The sequence below is a fragment of the Nelumbo nucifera genome, chromosome 1 (genome assembly GCF_055504915.1).
Source record: "Nelumbo nucifera cultivar China Antique chromosome 1, China Antique-T2T, whole genome shotgun sequence".
Classification (NCBI taxonomy): Eukaryota; Viridiplantae; Streptophyta; class Magnoliopsida; order Proteales; family Nelumbonaceae; genus Nelumbo; species Nelumbo nucifera.
Genome location: NC_142649.1, coordinates 133,958,713 through 133,977,063, shown reverse-complemented (window position 1 = coordinate 133,977,063; position 18,351 = coordinate 133,958,713). Strand labels below are relative to the sequence as shown.

Here is an 18,351-nt window from a genome sequence, read left to right as displayed (position 1 = left end):
CTCAAACAGCTTGGCCCTACCAGCTCAGCAAGACTATCTGCTATTCATTCACCCTCAATTTGAACAGCATCGGGACCGTTGCAAGGCTTGAGAGAACACTAAAACAAAGTTCAGTTTGGTTTTGCAATAATTGTTTTCCAACTCTTGTAAATTTAGATCCAACTATAACAATGATTGGCGGGGAAATGCATTATTTATAGGAAATAGATGTTTTTTGGTTGCATATCCCTAACCCTAAAAGTTCAGGTGGAACTATTGACAAATGCACCTTCATGTGGTCAACGAGCCTATCTTGATCCTCATCGTCTAAACGCTCATAAATTTATGACTAGTGGGGACCCGTGCGATGCACAGGATTTATTAAGCGAAAGATAAATAATAGAAAAGAGTCATTTACTAAAATACCCTTATAGTTTCATGAATTTACTAAAATCTAACCTATAGTTAGCATTTTACTAAAATACCACTTATCATTTGCAACGGATTTAACCAATCTTCCATTAGATAATAGTGGAAAATGACAGTGTTAACCCTAATGTTCATTTAAATAAATTTAATCAAAAGAAAATAGAAATAAAAATATCATTTTTGCCCTTAATAAGACACGAACAACCACTCTATTGGCTATATTTGGCTAACTTTGTTTTCTATATAAAAAAGTGTTAAGGGTATTTTTGAAATAAAAAATCATGGGCCTAATGGCAAAACAAACACTCCTTAATGAATGGTTGATTAAGTAAATAAGTTGTAAAATATAGGGGATGTTTTAGTAAAATGAAAACTATAAGGTAGGTTTAAGTAAATACATAAAACTATAAGGTGTGTTCTAATAAATGACCCTAATAGAAACACATAAGAGTACACAGTTGTTTTATATTTTTTATTTTTTAAATAATTAATAATTATTCATATTTTATATACTACTTTTTATAAATTTTTTATAATACAAAAATAACAATAATTAATTTTAGTTAGGTTTATTCATCAAACTTATGAACCCAACCAACCCGATCAACTTGACCCGAGTTGGTCAGTTTTCTAGTATTTTATGTCGGCTTTGGTTCAAAAAATTCCCAATTTGATCAAGTTAGATTAATTTCACTTTGGCCATTTGTAAACCGACCAAAACTGAATGACCTAACCATAGATATGTATTAATATTTTATATTTTAAATATGAAAAGTTAGAAATTTCCCATATTTCTTAATCCAAAATGTTTTATTTCATAAATCTAATTTTTAAATTTATTATTTTTTCTAATAATTGCACTATAATTTTTAAAATTTAATTTAATTTTTAAGTTTAAATCTTTTTAACCAGCTGACCTTTTTGTGAAAACCGGCGCAAATCAATAGAACTTGAGTGGGTCAGTTTTCACAAAAGGTCAATCGGTTTCAACTGACCAACTCCCCAACCAGACTAGGTCAATTTGGTTGGCCAAATAGCCTATGACCGAATTGAACCAACTCATGAACACTCATAATTTTATCTAAATTAATAGTCTTATCTCCAATAAATAACAATAGTTTAATATCCAATAATTATTGAAAATTTATAGCGAAAATACACAATTATTGAAAATATATTAATAATAAAAAATAAAATAGTTACAAAAATACAATAAGTACTAAAAATATATTAACTTAGTTAATAAATAATATAATCTCAAATAATATTTTAATCTCTAATAAATATTAATTAATCAACATGTTATAACAAAAATACAATCAATATAATAAGTACAATAAATTAAATTTAATAAATTCAATATAAATAGTTTAATCTCCAATAAATATTGAAAGTTTTTTATTAAATAACAAAACAAAATAAATTTATACATAATCATTGAAAATACATTTATCATAAAAAACTATAAATAATTACTGAAATATAATAAATATTAATTTTAGTATATATAATTATATAATAAATACAGATTAAGAATTTAAAATTATTATTAATAAATATTAAGTTTTTGAAAGTTATTTTCTCAAATTATTACTTGATATAAGTGAAATTAGTTTTTTACAATATAATGTAAAAATATTAAATTATTATTAATTTCAATATTATGTTATAAGTAGTTTTCTACTCTTTAGAATTTTTTATAAATTTATTTTCTTTAACTATTTAAAATCTAGTTATGTTAAATATTTTGTTATTTAAATACTTAAATAATATGTAAAATGTTTAAATTTTAAAATATTAATTATTTATTGAATTTAATTATCCGTAAAATCATAATTTATACTATTATTACATAATTTTATTATTAATTTTGTAATATATTAAATTATTATTAATTTCAATATTATGTTATAGTTATTTTTCTACTTTGAAGATTTTTTTTTAATTTATTACATAATTCTGTTATTTTAACTATTTAAAATCTAGTTTTGATAAATATTTAAATAATCTATAAAATATTTAAAATTTTTTGTTATTTGAATTTTATTTATTTAAAGCTATTACATATTATTAAATATTTGAAAAAAATTTAAATTTATAATGTGAAAAAACATAATTTAAATTATTAATACTCGTGATATATTTTTTAAAAATATAAAATTATTTTTTGTGTTTTTAATAAATATTTTAAAGTTATTATATAATTATGATAGAATATATATATAATTTTTAAATTTTTTAATCCAAAATTTCTTTATATAGATATAGATAAAAAGTAGGGGAGAGGATAAATAGGAATTATAGATAAATTGGGAGAGAAACTCTCTACTAAATTAGAGATAATTTTGGAGATAAATAGGAATTAAAGATAATTTTGGAGAAAGTGGGGGAGGTAGTTTAGGAGAAGTGATTATTTAGGTTCTAGGAAAGTGTGATTGTTTCAAGAAAAGGAGAAAATTTCAAATATATATATATACCTCATCACTAAGGGAAATTGTTTAAAACTCACCATGACTTTTTAGCATTTCAATTAAACTCACCACAGCTTTTCAAAATATCTAAAACTCATCATGTCACTAACTTGACGTTATGCAGACTAACAGGCATTAATATATTACCATTTTAACCTTCATAGAAAAATATAAAATATATACAAAATAAATTAACGGGTGTTAATATTATTACCATTTTAATATTTAGACATGAAAAAGGAAAAAAATTCAAAAAACTATTTTCAAATATAAAATGCATAAAAACATAGAAATTACAAAAAATATTAAAAATTATAAAAAATTGCAAACAAAATAAAAAAATTATTTTCAAATTATAGAAACTATAGAAATTGAAAAAAAAAATCAGAAAATAAAAATTGTAGATAAAACACCAAAAATTTTTAGATTGTAAAAAATAGAAAAATGTAAAAATACAGAAAGTATAACAAAACATTAAAAATGCAAAAAAACAATAAAATTGAAAACTGCAAAGACCATTTTTCCTCTATAACGAACCATTCAAGGGTAATTTGGTCTTGAAAATTGTTATTTATGGTGACATGGACACCTCTGTTAAGAAGCATTAATGGTGCAGTAACGGAAGGTGAGTTTTGGAAAATAAAAACTTACTGACATTGTGAGGTTTAGACATTTAGAAAAGTTGTGGTGAGTTTAAGAGATACTGAAAACTCATGGTGAGATTTAGACAATCCCCCCCCCCTCCCCACAAAAAAAAAAAAAGCTTTTGTATCGTAACTGTACGCAATCTTGGGAAGAAAAATTCTGCTAATCTAAAAGGGCTCCAAATCCTTTACTAACCAGGAGTAGGGGATCTGATCAAAATTCGATCCGAAAGAATCCAATTTCATCCTATTTATTTATTTATTTATAAATATCTTTATATTGCATTTTTTGTTTTTCTCTATATAGACTGTTATATTTTTTTCTTTTAATAATTTGTTAAATTTTACAGAAATTAAATCAAATTGGATTAGATTCAGATCACCAAAATCTCTAATGAATTTGAATTCAAATTGACCTTTTTGAGATCTGATTGGATTGAATATGAGATTTATATTATAGGATTGGATTTGAATATTTCCTAATTTGAATAAGATCCCATTCCCATGTTTAGATATGGGTGGTAAATTGGTAATTAGGCGCATTTAGGTGGGTTTGGTTTGGGTTAAACTTCAACCTAACCCATCTAACCCATTAATCCATTAATGACCCATTAAGATACAATTAAATGGGTTGGGCTCAATCAAAACCCGCCTTGACGCAACCCAACCTACCCAACTCATTAATCTTTTAATACATTAAACGAACCATACATAAATTACAATATATATATATATATATATATATATAAACAAAAATTGTAAAAAAAAAACAGAAATTGTATAAAAAGCACACATAAAGTTGAAGGAAATTAATGTAAATTACAAAAAGAGCATTGAAAAATAAAAAACATAGAAAATTATAGAAAACCACTAAAAACGAAAGAAAACATAAAAAGTTACAGAGAAAAACAAAGAAAAAGAAAAAATATAGAAAAATAATAATAACTATAGAAAATCATAAAAATTATAAAAAATCACTAAAATGCAAAAAAATAACAAATATTACAGAAAGTATTAAAATTACAAAAAAAAAACAAAAAATATAAAAAGGCATAAGCACTTGTAATTCTTCAAGACTTTTCCCAACAGCCACACCAACCTCTTCGAATTTACATCTACGCCCCAAAGAGTGCGCCACACAAACGCCCACAGCACACCCCAATTGTGTATTGGGACGGGCCACACCAACCTCTTCGAATTTACATCTACTCTCCACAGAGTGCACCACACAAACGCCCACAGCACATCCCAATTGTGGTGGGCTGATTTGATCTCAGGAGATCCCAATCCCCTGTAAAGTAGTGAGTTTTTGCCCACAGGAAATCCTGAAAAGGGCTGAGAAGCCTGACATAGATTACAAATTGAACCATGTGCTCAATATTGCTGGCTTCTATCCGATGGATGTAGGGTTGTCAATAGGCCATGTCTGAACCGGGTCAGTGTAAACCAGTCTTGAATGATAAAACACACACAAACGCAGTCCAGAAACAATCCGAGATAAGTAATAGACCCAGAACTGACTCAACCGACCCTAATCGAATTGACCCAAAAAACCTCATTTCAACTGGGCTCGGAGATGGCACATGGGTGTATTCACAAAAAAGGAAAGTTCTCTCTCTAAGGCCTTCTTCGTTTATCAAGAGGCCATTTATTTGAGTAAATACATTTATCTATATTCTTTTTTGTTAAATTTGCCTAACTAAACGAGACCTTTCATTTTTCCTATATTTTTTTGCCGCACCCACTTTTCGACGTAAATGGTTAATTTTTCTAGTTTTTGTTATTTTTACCTTTGGGCCCAAATCCATGTTTTTTTTTTGGATTATATTGTTTTAATGGGTATTTTTGGCAATAATGTATTTTGAACATTTATTCTCCACTCGGAAAAATGACTTTCCCAAGTGAAAGAAGAGTAACACTTTTCCGGATAAGTGATACCCGGAGAAAATATATTTATTGTGAATCCCACCTAAATCCTCAAAGAGAATATGAGATAGTTAGTCAATGGCAATTACAATCTCATTGACCGACTTTCTTCCCTACTAGAATTTGCGAAACGAATGGGGCCTAATAGCTATCTACTCGATCCATTTAAAAAACCTTTTTCCATGTATTACCCAATCAAACAACCCTTAAATTTCATCTCTAATGAGCCTAAAGCCAATAGGGTGTAAATCGGATGCCCGATTTAAAGATTTCACAGTACATTGTACTCGGGCTTTCCAGATCAGCTCCCTTCAAATTTTAACAAAATCTCAATCTAAGCCTTCCCAAGTTGCACCCCAGTCCCCAATAAGTTAATTTCTATGAATTTCATACTATAGGATCGTGGGATGCATAATGAAATGATGATTACAGTCGAAAGCATATTTCATGTTCACCATTTATTCTAACATTCATTCATTATAATTCCTATTAAGCTCCCAATTATCTGGATCGTTTTGACTATTTCCAAGCCGGCAACGTGATTAGTTTTGGTTTTTCAAAATAAAAGCAACTGCAACATCATCAAAATCAAAATACTTTCGCTGATATGGCTGTTGTTTTTGTTTTGAGAAACAAAATCAAACATGTTGTGGAATTAGATAAAATGTAGACTTGTTTTTAGTATGCATGTAATAGGGTTGATAAGAGAATCTTATATATTTTTGAGAAGAAAAAGCCCAAACTTCTCTTATATTTTTTTGAAACCAGCTGTTGAAACTTTGGCTGCTTTTTAGAAATGGGCTCAGACATCTCCTTCGGAGAGAATCTCTGTTAAATTACTAATAGAAATGTGTACCTGCAAGAGAACCCTTCTCACTACAAGACAAAAGATGCTTCTATTCAATTTAAGCTCTGAAAAAATGTACCAATTATCATATATATAATATCTAAGGGTCAGTTTGGAAAGAGTACAAATACAAATATATACTGTATAAATACATATAAAATAATATAAAATAAAAGGTTTTGTGTTCTATATATTTGTATTTGTACTCCTTCCAAATAGAGCCTAAGTATCTAAGATTAAAGCATTGAAGATTGATTTCTTTTTTTTCCCTTCATTGAAATTAATCTCCAACCCATGGTCTAAATTGATTTTTTCTCATTTATTTTCTACTCTTTTCTTTTGTTGTTTATATTAGACACTAGATTTCCCCAACAAAGTCCTCCATGCTTAGTAATTTCTACTCATTCAGTGCACTCACTTCAGTAATTATCAAATAGACCTAACCCTATTTCTGAAAAAGAAAAGAAAATTGTTTCAGCAAAAAAACAAAGAGAAAATTGCCCTTATATTTTTCTAACCAGAAAGAAGGGCTCATTTATTTGCAGTGTAATTTCATTTGCATCGGTGTAAAAGTATGGGAGTGAAACGCAAATGAGTTGAGTCCAACATTTGCTCTACTTTTGTTCTAGGTTTTACCTTATTTTGTTTATTTGCACTGCAGTAGTAAAATACTTTTGTATTAATGCAAATCCCCAGAATATTGCCCAGGGACCAGGGTTTAGTTAGGCCCCGAATTTTTTTCCAGTCCACCAACTTTCCAATTACAAAGCGCCTCTAATGCCCAATTGCCCATGCCTAGCCAAAGTACACCACACCTCTCAGAGATGATCTCATAATTGTTGTATTACTTGGGTAGAAATGGAAAGGGTGATTCCCTCTGTTTCCCACCAACCTTGACAGTGAGACCACAGGCGGGGGACAAAAGCTAAAAAACCCAGCTCCGACGGACCCGGTGCCCCGAAAGAGGTCGAATCAAGTTGCAGAGAGATAGACATGGGGACCCACATGAAGCAACAATACGAGCATTTAATGACCAAATTCATCCAACTCAGTAAACAAAAGGGGTCCCACAAACAATACACACATACAAAATTACAAATTACAGAGAGCGCTCTCTCTCCTTTGGAGAGGGCTACAGCATTTACACTTAAAAAAATACAAACACAAAACCAAAAGCAGCAGAAGAAAGAAAGGAAAACAAATACAAATGGAAAGAGAGAAAGAGAGAGAGAGATTTGCTTGGTTGCAGTCTCCAACGGCTAGTTTTCTTTGAAAAACAACCGAACCGACAACGGCTACTTTTTTTGGTTCCTGCCCATAATCTAGTAGGATAGGTAACTCAGATAAAAAAGAAATAAATAGTGTAGAATATTTACTAGTAGAAGTTAAGGCGAGAGGTGTAGGTGGCCTTCGGAGACCAGTTACTTGGAATGACCCCCCGTGCAGAGAGACTCCGACCCGTCGACAGTGTTGTTAGTTTCACTGAGAAAGGTCCTCTCAAGGGTCCCCCAATAATGCACCAATTTGCTCCCCACAAGTGCTTCATCTCCAGCCACTCTGTAGAGCTTGCCTGCCATACCATGATATATTTACATTATTAAAATTAAAGCAGGAAATTCTATTAAATTCTCTGTGGGGCGCCTCATGCATGTGGGTTCTTCGCTTTTTGACGTCAGATTGGGATCTATCTACCACAAGGAAAGCAACTCTTCACATGCATGATGCAGATACCCCTTGTCCCCAGCTTCTTTGATCCCAGAGCCCAGGCTGTCATTAATTCGTTTTTAACGGAAATAACCGTCTTTTTTTTATAGTCAATTAACGGAAATAACTGCCGTTATCGAATATTGCTTTGAAATAGTTGGGAATTTACTTCTCTTATTTGCATGGATCCAATATCTCCATCTCCGTCTTCAAACTCCACTAGAAGTGATAACCAGTAATTTGTCGACCCTTCGTTCACATGGAAGGCGATGTTCTTTCCTGGGTATTTACATGGCGTCCTGAAATGACAAATTAAAAAATAATAATAATAATTTTAACTGGAAATTTAGGAAAATACAATGAGCGAGAGAGAGGGGGGGACAATACAATACAAAGCCGAAAGGCTAAAAACCAAGAATAAAGGAAACTTAGAGGGTATTCCAGTAAATTCAAGTCAATCAGAGTTGTGGGTTGATTACGAAAATAAACCATTATTAACCAGAAGACAGAAATAAAAGAGAAAATGAGAAGAGGTGGGGCTAATTACCGACGGAAGACGACTGAGATCTCGCCTCGGTTCCTGAGCTGGGCGCTGTTCCCGGCGATGGCCATCCGACTAAAAGCAGCCCCACTGAGGTCGAAGTGGGTACGCCCGTTCGCGCAGTACCCACCTGGGCACTCGTCAGTGACGATAATTGTAACGGCTCTCCTCGAGCATATGCTCTTGTCCAAGCACTTCACCTTATAGCACGCTCCGCAACCCTCTCCATTCTTGAACAGAACTGGACTAACGGCGCCTACTCTCGCCCTTAACGGCCGTACGTCCACCAGCGACCCGTATCCACATGCCCCACCTGCGTATACACATAATTCAGACATATATACATGAAGACAAGACTTCTCCGTTCGACATTTCTAACGGTTGGAATCGTGGACGCGAAATACAAGCAAGCATACATGGATTCGTAGTTGAAAGGGAGAGTAAGAAAAAGAGCTCTGAAGTTTGATTCTGCTCTTCTAATGCAAATCGTTTGCTTCTATTCTAAGTAGCAATTGAAGAGGCAATAGTGGGACTTACCGTCGCTTCCATCGCCTTCGGGACTCCCGTACCAGGTAGCGGTGGCGGGATGCCAATGCGGGTCAGATACTCGGTGTATTAGTTTGGCGGAGACAGAGAGAGAAGCAAAGGCGACGACGAAGAAGTATAGACCAAGAAACGGGTAAGAGCTGCGGTGGCGCTGCATATTGTGGGTCAAATGGGTCAGGCGGCGCCACCACTTAGCTCTTCCGCCTGAAGATTTTCCGAGGGAGGTGTAAACTGTGAACTGCGGACTAGGCTCTGTGTCTACTCTGTTCTCTGTGTGGAGTTGCTGCTGCCGACAGTTTTCCTTTCCAGAAGCGCTTTTCGGAAGCGTTCCCCTATAAATAAAACGGGAGTTCAGAGTTGGAGAGCGAGCCTTCTTCCGAAGAAAAAGTGGCGATTTTACCCTCCAGTGGCCCACTCCACATTTTACGAAAATGCCACCTGTTTTAGGGACCCACCTGACGGTTAAGGCATGGGGCCAAGTTAGCCAACGCCCAACGGTGGTTGTAACGTTGTAATATTGACGATGAGGGCATTATGGTCATTGGCCAGTAGAGGGTAGATCTTTCTACCGTTATTCTTGTTTTTATATTAGTGGGTGGACTTATGAATTGGGTTTTTTTTTTTTTTTGAGAAAGACGTATGAAGAATTGGGTTGCTTATTACAGGTTTTATTATTGATGATGATAACGACTCTGGTGAGTTATAGTAATCAAGCAAGGAAGCACGTGGCACAGTAAAACACGATCTCAATTACCAGTTTAGCCCCTTTGATGTGAAAAAGGACTACGGCCCGGCCGAAATTGTTGACTACGGCCGGCCCAATTGCCAAAATTGATCAATAATGGGCCCATTGGTCCAAGGCTATTGGAATGTCAAACAAAAGATCAAGGGTCAAGAATACAGAAATTGTAGGGTTGAGATGGTGACAACGTTTCTTTCAGTACTAAATATCTCTCTCAAGTGGGACAGGCTAAATTCCCGAAGCACATGGCCACGTAAACAGAAGAGAATACAGAGTCCTTGTAGCCCCACAATGGAGTAGAACAAACTCACAAAGTCAAGTGAGTGATAACTCAATTAATTAATTCTGTGCCTTATTGTCCCTGATTTAATCTTGATCAGGGAATTCATGGTCTTGTGTAATAGGGGCAACGTCGCAAATTTTATCAACAGTGAAAAGGGAGAGATTGAATCAAATGTCCATGATGAAAAGCTGATACGTGTTCTGTTGTCTTGCTAATTCAGACATTTTGCTCTAGAAGAGGGCTGACTTGGCAAGTTCGGACCGTCCACATGATAACGTGATTCTCTTTTGCCACGTGGACTTCTTCTCGAGCGGCCACCTAACTCCCAGATGAGCTCCCAGTTGACCAGCTCAATCTAATAATACCATTATATCTGCTGTAAATTTTGGTAGTATAATCAGTCAGTAGCAGCTCAAAAAGAAAAGTGTGCCAATACATGAATTATTGGGCTTCCCTTTTTATAACTTTAATTCTGTCCACGATTTAAGGTCGAGTGCTTACAGCATATCACATGTGCTCCTCTGGTCCTTGTGCTATTCTCATACGAGATAACTGGTCCACCACCAATTGGATAGTCCGAATAAGTGAATCATTAACCCATCTGTTTGTACGGGCCCGGTGTTGAGTATTGACGATGGGACTAGCCAACCAACAACGTAGCAATCAACGGAACGGGATCTCCTCCTCACACGGGGGGTGCCTCATATGCACATCCATCGTGTATTAGAAATATCTCATGAAAATAATAATTTATAAATATGCAAGATATTTCCAATGCATGGTACAATGTGTATGTTAGGCGTCGTGTATGAAAAGTAGATCCGGTCTTACAACCAATACGTGGACCTAAGCCATCAATCAGGGCTGGTCATGAATATAAACACAAACAGGGAAAACAAACCCTAGTATTTCTACAAGGAGAGGATAATGATCCCGGTCCAGTTCGGGTCTTGGGAAGCTCGGATCCAGTAGAACCCGCCCGACAAGAGTAGCAAATCAAGGGTTCATACGAGTCTGGGATTGAAATCGGAATGGGAATGAAAGTTGCATTATATCCAATCAAAAAGTACAAAAAAAGACAATTTAAAAAGCACTCCCTAAAGCATATCTTATGGAATGCAACTTTAGACAATTCTAATTCCAATTTTAGGGGATTTTGATTCTAACTACAGATCAAACGGACCATAATAATCTTCTATGGTAATCGATCGATTCTTCCATCAGCTACTCACTATTTAAAATATAAGCCAACCCATAATCATAAACATATAAATATGATATTATTTTATATTTTAAATTGTAAAGGTCAAATGGTTAATTAGACGACACATTATGGCGCATGCTTGCCCTAATTTTATATAAATGGTCCATCATACCATATTAGTACTATTAAGCAATTATTTACTTGTATTAGTAAGAGAAAAAAAAGGATGATTCCAATTTCCATGCTTTTACACATGTGCTTAAAGGCAACACATGGAAATATATAGTTTCTTTAAATAACATTTATTTAAAGAAAAGATTCAATGTAAGACATCTCACTGTGGTTGGATTGGAATAACTAAGTTTCTAGGCCCACCGCTTCTTAGTTGTTTTGTAAGATTACTATTATTTAACTTTAACAAGATGGGTATCCACAAAATAGAACGCTTTTGATTTCACTTTTTAAAAGGCATCCTCTAGTGGGAAGAAAAGTCTTGAGCAAAGTAAAATGTGAAATTATCCTTTACTTTTTATTTATTAAATTATAATATTGATATAGTAAAACTGTGGGTATTTTTTTCTTACCCATCTATAAAAAAGAAGAAATGGATGAATCGTCCAATACCTTGATTTTATATTTCCAATCCTATTCCTCCATGATTTTATATTTTCAATCCTATCCCTTTTTAAAATGCCTGAAGAGAATGGGACAGGTAGAGTTTGGGAGTTTCCGATCCTACATTTTCCTGATTTTATATTTTCAATTCTATCCCCTCTTAAAATGCTTGAAGAGAATGGATTCGTCCAACACCCTGATTTTATATTTCCAATCCTACCCCTTCCCTGATTTCATATTTCCAATCCTATCCCCTCTTAAAATGACTGGAGAGAATGGGAGTATGGGACAAGTAGAGTTTGGGGGGTTTCCAATCCTACCCCTTCCTGATTTCATATTTCCAATCTTATCCCCTCTTAAAATGCTTGAAGAGAATGGGACAAGTAGAGTTTCGGCAAACACCCTAGACTACAAATGTTCGGTGCATTAATTAATAAATAAGTATATTACAATAATCTATAATTAATATATTAATTAGTGAGGCAATAATTAATAAATTAGAACAATTAAAGCATTACTATTATTAATAAATTAATTATTTATAACTATTAATCAATAATATTCATTTAAATTTACAAAAATAATAATAGTAATTTCTGAAAATAAATACAAATAATTAACTTATTAATAAATTAATATTAATATTTATCAATAATTTCTAAAAATTTTAGTAATTGATAGTTGGTAAAAGATATTGAAATAATCACATTTCTAAAAATTATAATTATGATTTCAGATAAATATAAATTATTGATTAATTTCATTCGAAAATGAAAGAAAGTTTGGTGTAGTTTTTATAAATTATGATTTATTAATATTTATCAATAATTTCTAAAAAATTTAGTAATTGATTGTTGGTAAAAGATATTGAAATAATTACATTTCTAAAAATTATAATTATGATTTCAACAGATAATTATGAATTATTGATTAATTTCATTCGAAAATGAAAGAAAGTTTGGTGTAGTTTTTGGAATTTATGGATAATTTATTGATTATTCAATAGATTACTGAAATTATTGAAAATTTATTGATTATTCAACTAATAAATAATTATTGAAAATTAATAATTGATTATTCAGAAAATTAGCGTGATTCTCATTATTATATTTTCAGAAAGTTATTGATTAATTTTAATTGAAAATAACAGATAACTTAGTGCAATTTTGAAAGTTTATGACATTTTTATTTTTTGGAATATCATGGAAAATTACTGTAATTATTGAAAATTTATAATTATGTTATCATAATTTATAATTATTGAATTTTTTATTATCATCAATGTAATTATAATTATTACACTAAAATAATTATTAGTGTAGATTAACTAATTCCTTTTTTCATAACCTCAAATAGGAATTCCCATTATCTAATAATTTTTGAAAAATTAATAATAGAAAAAACTGTGAATCTTGATTTAAAATAATGAAAATTAATAGTAATAATTATTGTTACATAATTAACAATTTTCCATTTTGTATCAATTCCAATAATGTAATTATTAAATTACACAAAATTCCATTATTTAAAAATAATAATTACTACAGAATTATAAATTACAATAAAATCTGTTATTTGAAATTATTGTAATTACAGTAATTTTGAAATACAGAAATTCCAATAATAATTATTAGTGTAATAATTACAGTTTGCTTCAAAATAATTTTATTACAATAATCAATCTTATTGGAATTTTATTGTAATAATTCAATTACAATAATTATTGTAATGAAAATTTTATTTCTAACTACAGATTTGTTTTTCATATTAACTTTATTACAGAAATAATTATCTTTGAAATTTTAGTGTAAATTATTATTTTATGGAAATTTATAACAATAATTATTATTGGAAGTTTATTGCTGATAATAATTACAGTAATAAGTTTCATTGGAATTTACATTTTCAAAAATTTATTAATGTAATTTTATTAGTGTAATTTTATTATTAGTGTAGTAATAATTATTAAGTTACATTAATTATTATAGTAAAATTTTTTATTTTCAAAATACTGTAATTACACAAACTATTTATGTTATTAATATAAGTTAGTATAATATTGGAAAATTTTAGAAAAGGAAATTATTAATTAACTTATATTGAAAAGTAAAAGATAAATTATCGTGATTTTGCAAATAATATATTTAAAAAGAAAATAAATTATTTAATATATTTAAAAAATCAATAATTTAGTAAATATACTTTTGGAAATTTACCAACAGCCAACATTCAATATATCCTTTTGATCCTTTTTATCAGCAAATTAGACATTGGGTTTTCCCGTGCATTGCACATCGCATAGGTGCCCTACTAGTTTTATTAAACATGAAAATAATTTAGAATAAATTACAAAGACCCCCTGTTTATTATGGGGTCAATGACAAAGACCCTTTGAGCTTTTAAGTTGCAACAAATACTCCATTGCCCATTAAATCAGATGATGAAAAGCATTAAAGTACCAAAATATCCCACTAAATTTTCTCTATTTTTTATCCAAAAATACCTTCATTGTCATGGTTTTCATAACCGGACTGGACTGTACGGTTGGACCGAAAAAAACCAAGAACTAGTCAGGTGACCTGTTTCAGTTTTTCTCAAAATCGGATTTTCTTCAAAATCATTGATTTTGGTCAGCATACCGCTGATCCGGGTGGTTAACTGTTCAAACGGTTTTGACTGTTTTTTATTTTTTATAATTTTTATTTTATCAGAATGGGCCGACCGTTCGGTTTGAACGGTCAGACCGTTCGACCCGATAATCGGACCCCTGACCGATTCGGTCTCCGGATCGGTTTTAAAAACCATGTTCATTGCTTCTCACCTAAAAATATTTTTGTCATTTCACCCGAGACAAGGAAACAAAGAACCCCTTAATCCAGATTGCAGGTCTGTCAAACAAAAAGAAAATTCCTCTCATCGGCTCTATCTAAGAGCTCCTTAATTTGGATTACCGGTCTGTCAAACAAAAATAAAAGTCATCTCGCCGGCTCTGTCAAAGACCTCTCTAGTCTGGATTGCCGGTCAACAGCAATCCAGATTCTAAGTAACAAACACCCGATGACAAGGACGACGACACCAAACCCATCTGGGATTTCCAGATGAAATTCAATATCCATGAATCAGCCATCCGAGATGACCAAGCCCACCTCGTTCTAGAGAGGACTTCTAAGTACGTCGGAGAGGTCCGAATCCCAATTAAAGAGGACTTCTAAGCTCACCATGAATTATCCCATCAGTCAACCCTCACAAGATCGAGAAGGAAAATTGAGAACTTTTGGTATAAGTTTATCAGAGTTTCCTCACCAAACGGAATACCATCCCTGCCACATTGACGAAATTACAGTTTAGGTATGATGGAACATGATGCTCCACGATCTGGGCACTCCTAGCTGGCTATGACCTGGCTTCCGGCTGGAACGAATGGAACCTGAGAGGAAGGAGGAAGTGAAGGGTTCCCAGGGAGATATTCCGGTGGGAACACTCTGACGGCTAAGTTAGAACAGGAGAAGAATCTCAAAGAGAGAGAGAGAGAGCAGAGAGTAAGAGTGCTGAAAGTGCTTAATCTTCAATACCTTTGCTTCGTGAGGGTGGTGGTCCTTTTATACCGGAGGTTGGTCACATCAGGTGTAACCGTCACTGCCCTAGCCGTTACTGCCAGGACTGAGGTGGCAGGTCCAGGCCGCCACTGTGGGCTGCTGATGCAGGGTGCAGACTCGTCAGGCGTGCAATGCTTTTTAGGGACAGCAGGCACGTCGCCGCTTGGCAAGAGATGTGGGCATTGCCACCAGATCTAGCAGGTACGGATGTCATGCGGATCTTCCCTACAGGCTACCGAACTACTCTGATCTGGTAGGTACGGATTCTGCGGATGCAGTCCCGAGGTACTCCTCCCTCGGGACACTTAGCCAAAAGCTTAGATGCCCCCTCCTCAAGAGTGGAGAGCTCGGGGCTCCCTAGGAGAGGAGAGCTCGGGGCTCAAGGGGAGCTCGGGCTCCTTCGCGGGGCGCTTAGGCCTTGCTCTCGGGGCGGGCTGAGCCTCGCCTCCTAGCGAGCTGTTACTCCCGCCGAGTCGCTTGGTCGGGCTTCGTCGAGCTTGTTACGCCGGGTTGCGACCGAGCTATCATGCTGAGTTGTTGTTCATGCCAGGTCATGTCCACGTGTCCCCGTGTTATGAGGTCGTGCCAAATCACCCTACATCAATTGCCCCCCACTCCCCGTGCTAGGGGTGCTGACCTCAGTGCGGGGAGTCCGAGGTCTGCCGGGTGGATTTGGCTTGGGGTCTAAGCCTTCTTGTCTGCCATCTCATAGGTTGGACCGGTTCCCTGCTCAGTTTAGCCAGGCGCAGCTCGAGTCACGAACAGTCTACGCGAGGACATCACGCGATTTATAGACCCGCGGACGCCAAAAAATGTGCTAAACTGATTTCGTCTCAAAGGTCGTGTAGCCGATTTTTATGAGGGCCATCAGATTGCTTTGATCTCAACTGTTGATGCCCGAGGATAGTGGCTATAAATAGTGGGGGTCCTTTGCCACAAATCTTCTGTTGTAGTCTTGAGCTCGCGTCCAAAGCCTTCAGCTCGGGTCAGTTCCTTTCCAGTTCGGTCTTCTCTTTGGTGAGTCATCCTAGCTCTTCCTTAGTTTCAATTATGTCTTCTTTCGATAGCCTTTTGGACGAGGCCGAGGTGCCCGAGGTGGGTACCTCGGCTCAGGGTAACCCTCACGAGGCGCGGGAGGCCTCAGGTCGCCAGGCATCCACCTCTCGTCGAGTTCGGATGCCGGATAGGTTCAGGCCCTCCACCATGACCTTGGAGAGGCTCCGCGAGCTCATTCGGCAATACGACTTGCCAGGGGAGTACACCTACAGTTTACCTGCGGGGAACTTCCCATGGGAGCACGGCTCTGACGAGGTCGTGATCTTCCGAGAGTAGCTCATAGCTGCGCTGCGTCTTCCCTTCCATCCACTCTTAGTGGAGGTCTTGAAACATTTCAACGTTACGATAGACCAGCTTCATCCGAACTCGGTCCGTAATGTGGTTTGGACCATCTCCCTTTGTTATGAGTATGTCATCCCCCTTGACTTGGACATACTCTGCTCCATCTTGACCATCAAGAAGAGCGCTTCATGTGTTCTTCCCGAGCACAGGAGGGCTTACTACTTGTCCCCCCGCCTGGGCTTTAAGCTAATGCACAAGCTTCCTAGCAAGGTCCCGCCCTAGAAGCAGAACTACTTCGTAGTCCAGAACCCCGCGGGGTGGCCCTTCCCTACCCACTGGAGGGCGGCTATCCAAGACCCTGGCGTCATACTCGACAAGAAGACCAGGGATGCATTCCAATCGTGGGCTGAGGTTGGCTGTGATTTCAGAGATTATATCAAAGAGGGTATGCTCTTCCAGGCCGGCTTGAGCCTGGGTAGGTAGTTAGTACTTTAGCTGTTTGGCCTATTCTTTTCCTTCTCTTACTTGAGTACTAACACCGAACTCTTTTGCAGGTCCTATGGAGGCAGATAAACTCAAGGGAGACCGGCTTTTTAAACACATGAAGGGGAGGAAAAAGCGGGCTGCCAAGAGAACTCGTATCGAGTCGCTGCCTGCCCCTGCTCCCAAGCCCCAGCTTCCACAGGCTCCAATCTCTGAGCCCGAGCTCCCCGGGGCTCCTCCGATCATCGATTTGGAGGAGTCCCTACCGCTTAGGGAGCCTGGGGCCTCAGCTGAGACCGTAGTGAGGTCGGTAGCCGAGGCCAAGGTTACCACCGGGGCTACTAACGTTGCAGCCGAAGTCTCCGCCGAGCCTATTCACACAGCCGAGACGGCTGTCTCCAGCTCGGGGAGCCCAGATGGGGTCCGAAGCATCTTTCTCCCCCAATGCGGTCTTCGGAAGAGCAAGGGGGCCACTTACTCCGAGGAGATTGCGGTTTGGGCTGACATGATCAATCCTTCTCAGCTCGGAGCCCGGGCTGCCACCCACACTATGGTGGTAAGTTTTTCTTCTCTCTTTTCTTTTCCTCCCCTCTTTCTTTTGTATGTGCTTATCTGGTACTAACTAGCTCCTTTTTTCAGGCAAACTTCGCCGTGCACGCACTTACTCTTCAGACTGAGAGGTATCTGAAGCGGGCTTTGACAGCTGAGGAATCTTCCCGCGTTGCCCATACCGAACTAAGGATGGCTCGTGAGCAGATCCACCGATTGGAGAGCGACGCCATGGCCCAAAGGGGCGTCATCACAGCGCTGACGGAGGAGAAGGACGGGCTGGCTCATGAGAATAGCGAGCTGAGGGGCAAAATGGAGGCCCTTAAAGCAGAGGTGGAAGGCCTTAAGGAAAGGGAAAAGGTTCTTCAGCACGAGGTGGAGTTCCTCAAGGTGGACATCGCAGAGAAGACCGAGATCTTTACCTAGGCGATAGAGGAGACGAAGGTCAAGGCTG

General features: G+C 35.8%; 1 protein-coding gene across 1 annotated transcript; it reads right to left on the bottom strand.

Annotated features, from left to right (window-relative positions):
- Positions 1-7,321: 7,321 nt before the first annotated feature.
- On the bottom strand, positions 7,322-9,415 carry LOC104586432 (expansin-B16-like). Its single transcript, XM_010243671.3, has 4 exons — positions 9,079-9,415; positions 8,548-8,854; positions 8,170-8,299; positions 7,322-7,866 (listed from the first exon to the last, which is right to left on the bottom strand). The coding sequence occupies exons 1-4, from the start codon at positions 9,242-9,244 to the stop codon at positions 7,672-7,674; spliced, it is 798 nt and encodes a 265-aa protein (XP_010241973.1). The 5' UTR covers positions 9,245-9,415; the 3' UTR covers positions 7,322-7,671.
- Between the last annotated feature and the right edge of the window lie 8,936 nt (positions 9,416-18,351).

Excerpts from the sequence above, each read along its gene's own strand:
- LOC104586432 (XM_010243671.3), bottom strand. The coding sequence starts at position 9,244 with ATGCAGCGCCACCGCAGCTCTTACCCGTTTCTTGGTCTATACTTCTTC. Across the intron at positions 8,855-9,078 it reads CGAAGGCGATGGAAGCGACG|GTGGGGCATGTGGATACGGG; the intron begins GTAAGTCCCACT and ends GTGTATACGCAG. Across the intron at positions 8,300-8,547 it reads ATCTCAGTCGTCTTCCGTCG|GACGCCATGTAAATACCCAG; the intron begins GTAATTAGCCCC and ends TTGTCATTTCAG.